This window comes from Myotis brandtii, unplaced genomic scaffold (genome assembly GCF_000412655.1).
Source record: "Myotis brandtii unplaced genomic scaffold, ASM41265v1 scaffold39, whole genome shotgun sequence".
NCBI classification, from domain to species: Eukaryota; Metazoa; Chordata; class Mammalia; order Chiroptera; family Vespertilionidae; genus Myotis; species Myotis brandtii.
Genome location: NW_005364953.1, coordinates 2,597,614 through 2,603,613, shown reverse-complemented (window position 1 = coordinate 2,603,613; position 6,000 = coordinate 2,597,614). Strand labels below are relative to the sequence as shown.

The 6,000-nt window shown below is 39.7% G+C and overlaps 1 protein-coding gene across 9 annotated transcripts in view; it reads right to left on the bottom strand.

Annotated features, from left to right (window-relative positions):
• Nucleotides 1-6,000, bottom strand: part of STAG2 (stromal antigen 2) — a 153,023-nt gene that overhangs the window by 43,194 nt on the left and 103,829 nt on the right. For all 9 annotated transcript variants that reach the window (XM_005872705.2, XM_005872708.2, XM_005872707.2 and 6 more), the window contains 2 exons: nucleotides 2,809-2,916; nucleotides 1,746-1,857 (listed from right to left, as the gene is read on the bottom strand). In XM_005872705.2, coding sequence (XP_005872767.1) covers nucleotides 1,746-1,857; nucleotides 2,809-2,916 — 220 coding nt within the window. The remainder of the gene's footprint in view (nucleotides 1-1,745; nucleotides 1,858-2,808; nucleotides 2,917-6,000) is intronic.

Genomic DNA, 6,000 nt, shown 5'->3' with positions numbered 1-6,000 from the left:
GGCAGATCGCTGCTGCCCCGCCCGGCTGCCCCAGGTCGGGTCGCACACGGGACGCCCGCCGCCCCAGGTCACAGATAGCAGGTCCGGATGGCAGCAGGGCAGGTGGGATGGCACTGTCCCACCCTGCCTGCAGTATGCAAATTAGTCGCCATCTTTGTTGGCGGTTAATTTGCATATCGCTCTGATTAGCCTATGGGAGGTGTAGCGAAGGTATGGTCAATTACCATGTTTGTCTATTATTAAATTGGATAGAATAAACTTGCTTAATTAGACCTGCTTTCTGATGTAGCTAAACATTTTCCAGCCCAGTGAAACACCCCAACTTCTCTTTCAGGTAATTGTCAGCAACATAGCAGTAAATATCAACACGAAGCGCATTATTATTGTAGGTCACGCAGGGAGAATAAATGGTAAAATATTCAACTGCAGCCGTGTTTAACTACATTCTGAGCAGTGAGAAAACCGTAAGTTATCTTCAAGTTCCACCATTTCTTACTTCATCTCAGTCGGGTCAAGTTTCTAAACTTTCTAAATTTCTCTTTTCCGGCTAATGGAAAGAAAATAGGATTCTACCGAGTCTCCTATCTACCTACTCCAGGACTTCTGTGAGGATCAAATGAGGCACGGGAAAACACTTCACAAACATTTGGCTAAAGTGTAAAATGTTTGCACCTAACTATAAAGCAAGTCGGGTTCCTGGGCTGAAGAAACTCTAAGGAGGCTAGTCACTAAGGAAAGGAAGCTGGGCGTTGCTACATGACGTCATTACCTGGCACCCACAGCGACCCTTTGCAGGCTGGGATGGGCTGGGCAGTAAGACATATTTTGCGCCATGGGGTCTTGGCAGCATTGGCTGCGATTTGGTGGGGTGTCGCTCTGGGGTGGTGGTAGGGCCTGTGTCCAACTTGGGGTAAGCTGAGTGTTGGTTTGTCAGCGCCAGGTCTGTGGTGCCCTTTATTTTTAAATGGCCAGTGTGTGTCATGGCAGCTCCTGCGTTGAGCATCTGGCCTCTGGTGGTCACTGAGCATCATAGCTACCGGTTGGACGAATGGACACTTAGCCTTTTACAAATATACCAGAGGCCTGGTGCACAAAATTCGTGCATGGGGGGTGGGGGTGGGGGGGTCCCCTCAGCCTGGCCTGCACAGTCTCCAACCCAGGATGCCTCTCATAACCCAGGACTGCTGGCTCCTAACCACTCACCTGGCCTGCCTGCCTGATCGCCCCTAATCACTCCGCATGCCTGCCTGCCTGATTGACCCTAACCACTCTCCCCGGCTGGCCTGATCGCCCCTCACCGCTCTTTCCTGCCGGCCTGATCACCCCTAATTGCTCTCCCCTGACAGCCTGATCGCCCCTAACCGCCTCTGCCTCTGTCCCCACCACCGTGGCTTTGTCCGGAAGGACATCAGGTCTATCCTGTCTAATTAGCGTATAACTCTTTTATTAGTATAGATAGATACTACAGATTTACTTTAACTGAATGGGAGTGATTATGGTTACATAAAACAAAATACATGTATACTTATCAATTCAATATATAAGTAAAATATTTCCCTTTATTCTCTGAATAAAGTTTAAATAACCCTAAAGATTCCTAATTGATTTTAGATGATCAGCATTACTGATATGAAAACCTGTCAAAAACATTACAAATAAAAAATATATAGACCAACATTATACATGAACATAAACAGAATATCCTTTAAAAAACTGGCATAAGTAGAAAATGAACATCAACTAACCTCACTTTCCAGGAAGAAAAACACCAATGTCTTAACAAGGTTGGCATTTGGACCCTGCCGTCCCCTTCTTTTCATCATTCCATCCTCCTCTGGATCTCTACGACTGAAGAGCCTGCAAACCAATGCAAAATATTTACTTTTAAAACAAAAAATGGTATTTCCTAATAAAAAAGTCTGAATTCTATATATAAGCACCTAACAAAGGAGTAAATGGAAGGTAGGTAGGTGTAATATTGTCCAACATTATACTCAAGTACATAATTTCACACTTGATGGTACTTCCCAGCTCTCTTAACTTCATAGTTATCAATTATTTTTATAAATCTTGCATTTCATGCAACCATTTCCTTTTATAAAAGCATCACAATGACTAACCTATCCCATTTATGCATATAAACCTATGATAAATATTCTTAAACTGAACATATAGTTTCCTTCTATCCTTCTTATATAATTTTTCCAAAGTCTGGACTTAGTGGCCTCTCTCTATGGATATCATGATTGTTTTTTTTTCTTTCTTAAAAATACATTTTATTGATTTTTTACAGAGAGGAAGGGAGAGAGATAGAGAGTTAGAAACATCGATGAGAGAGAAACATCGATCAGCTGCCTCCTGCACACCTCCTACTGGGGATGTGCCCGCAACCAAGGTACATGCCCTTGACCAGAATCGAACCTGGGACCTTTCAGTCCGCAGGCCAACGCTCTATCCACTGAGCCAAACTGGTCAGGGCCATGATAGTTTTTTTTTATAAATAAAAAAGAGAGAACACTGGATAATAAGAAATAGAAAACTGCAGTGTGAATGTTTTACATCATATACTCTTTTAAATAAATGTTTCATCCCAAAATTTACCATTTTTTGGGAAGCTGACATCAGAATTAAAGTGAAAAATTAGGAAAAGGTCTTAACATTGTAATATACTTAGGTACATTTTTAAGCATATCCATTAAAAGATATGAGTACAATTCCCCTTTAAAGATTTAACTTAAATAAATTAAAGGAATTGGAGAAGGGAAATTGAAACTTTTAAAGGAAATAATAACAGAAAAACAAATTTACTTTTTGTAGAGAAATTCTCCAGCTGCTACTGCTACTGGCCGGTGAGCTGAATACACCAGATGATAGACATTTTCACAATCTTCTGCAGTAAGAACTTCTTCGCTACTCCTAAAAAATAAATAAACCGTACCAGTCTTTTTAGTGGTGGTATAATTTAAAGCATATTGAGTACAAAAATCCATGCTCACACTTTCACTAAGTTGTGTTAAGAAAAATTAAAAAGAAGATATCAACTTTACTTGATTATCATCTATCAGTAAAAGCTTGCCCAGACAAAAGAGCTGAGTATTTTGTGAACATTTAAAATCAACGGGAGGTAAAATTCCAATCAATAACGAAAGTGAAGACATATGGTAAAGAGAAGTAATAATGTAAGACAAGGATGTCACAGGAAAATGAAGAATAAATAATATAAACTAATGTAGAAAGTAAAGTGGAGTAGTGGCATGCTAAGAGCTTAGTTAATAATCAGAGAACACTGCATATATTTCATAGCAATATTAAGTGATAATATCACCACATTAAAATATACTAATACAATGATGAAGAACATTTCATCCATCATGTACTGAACACCATATAAAACAACAGAAATAGATTAATTAAAATATAAGTGCCAAACACCTTATATGCTTTTAGTCTACTGTGAGATAAATAATCTAGGTTTTTACCATTATATGTAAATTAAGAATCATAGGACCACCCCAAAGAGAAAAGCCTAAGTTGTTTAGTTTAGGATCTCAGATCCTTTTTGGTTTTTTGTTGTGTTCAAGGTTTCCAGAAGTCTGAAGTCTAAGGAAATACTAATTCTTTTGAAGAGAAACAAAATCAAAATGTTAAAATTCAAGTGTCAATAGCACTTTGATTTAATCTGCTTATGTATAATACTGGATCGTTTTTGGAAAAATCACTTATTTATGATTTTAAAAAACATACATTGATTCGAATCAGTTCATTCATTTTTAACTATTTGAGAAGGAATGTTTCTTGGAAGTTTCAGTTATTATTTATATACATGGCTAAACCAACATAAATGCATATCACCCTTCATAAAAATATCAGTATCAGAAACAAGAAAAAAAATGTCTATAAGGTATTATGGAGGGAGATGAGAAGCTACAGAAATATATAGAATGCTATTACTTTGTTATTTATTTCAACATTTTTCAATATTTGAATTATATGCATGTCCTATCCTATATAATAAAAGGCTAACATGCAAATTGACCGAACAGTGGAATGACCGGTAGCTATGATGTGCACTGACCTCCAGGGGGCAGATGCTCAATGCATGAGCTGCGCCCTAGTGGTCAGTGCACTCCACAGTGGGAGTGCCGCTCAACCAGAAGCCAGGCTCACTGGATCAGGCAAAACCGGCAGTCTGATATACCCTGAGGGGTCCTGGATTGTGAGAGGGCACAGGCCAGGCTGAGGGACCCCACCAGTGCACGAATCTGTGCATCAGGCCCCTAGTAGGTAAAATAATGGTCTAATTTTAATACTTCTCTAAAGTGTGGCTAACCATCTTTTCATATGTTTAAATTTTTATTTTATTTTCTATCAATGATCTGTTTACTGACTTTTGACTATTTTCCTATTGGGTTTCTGTTCTTTTTATTGATTTACTAGAGGCCCGATGCACCAAATTCATACAAGAGTAGGCCTTCCTTCCCCCGGCTGCCGGCACCGGCTTCCCTCCGGCACCTGGGACCCGGGCTTCCCTCCGGCCACCGGCAGGCACCCAGGACCTGGGCTTCCCTTGCAGCCCAGCTTAGTCTGGGAGGCTGGCGGGAAGGATGTCTGGTCTAATTAGCTTTTATTATTATAGATTGAAATTGACTCCTATGATACAATAATTTTGACCAATCTGCCATTTGTTTTATGAGTTTAAGATATTTTATGTATTAGATTTTTATATAGTTAATTCAGTGATTTTTTTATGTGAACATTTCCTTTTCTTTTATCTCATGCTCAGAAAGATATTGCTGTGATTTTACATAAAAAACAATCTTCCTAAATTTTCACGCAGTACTTTAGTGGTTTCATTTATTTGCATTTAAACTTTTCATCCATCTGGAAATTATTTTTGTATAAGAAATTAAACAGATATCTAATTTAATTTTTCCCCTAAATAAAACCTAGTCGTCACAGAACCATTTATTTTTTGATAGGAAATGCCATCCTCACCCTATACTAGGTTCCTGGATTAATTGCATTTGTCTCTATAGTCTTCTTTATTCTATGCCAATGATCTCTTTTCATATTCACCAGTACCAAAATTTAAAAATCACTATGGCTTTACAGTAAGATTTAAAATCATATTGGACAGTCATCTCTCATTTGTTTTACCAAATTTCACTGGCTACTATTACATGATGAATGTTCCATGAGTGTCAGAATTAACATGCAATGATAAAACGGGACCCTTTTGCAGTTATTTGGACCATGTTGACAACCTAAATGTCCACTGACAGATGAATGCATAAATAAAATCCTATATAATAAAAGCCTAATATGCTAAGTGGCTGGTCGTCCATTCAACCAAAGGATAATATGCTAATGATATGCTAAGGCCCCTAAACCGCTTGCTATGATGTGCACTGACCACCGGGGGCAGACAGTCGACCAGTTGTTATGACGTGCACTGACCACCAGGGTATAGGCGCTTCAACCAGTAGGTTAGCTTGCTGCTGGGGTCCAGCCAATCAGGACTGAGTGAGATGGGCTGGAGATGCCCTGGAGCCCTCCCACGGTTCCTCCCCTGCTGACCAACCTCCCGCATCCCTCCCCAGCCCTGATCGTGCATCGGTGAGGTCCCTCGGCCTGATCTGCGCCCTCTCGCAATCCATGACCCCTACGGGGATGTCAGAGAGCCAGTTTCGGCCCAATCCCACAGGCCAGGCCAGGCCAGGGAACCCCGCTGCTGCACAAATTCGTGCAGGCCTCTAGTGTGATATAAACATAATGGAATATTATTGAGCCTCAAAAAGGAATCAAATGTTTATATGAATTACAATATGGACAAACACTGAAGACAATATGCTAAAGTGAATAAGCCAGATACAAAAGGACTAATATTGTATGATTCCACTATATGAGGTACCTAAAATAGTCAAATTCATAAATATAGAAAGTAGAACAGTGGTCACCAGGGATTGGGGGGTGAGAAAGGGAAGGAGGAAGAAATAGTGT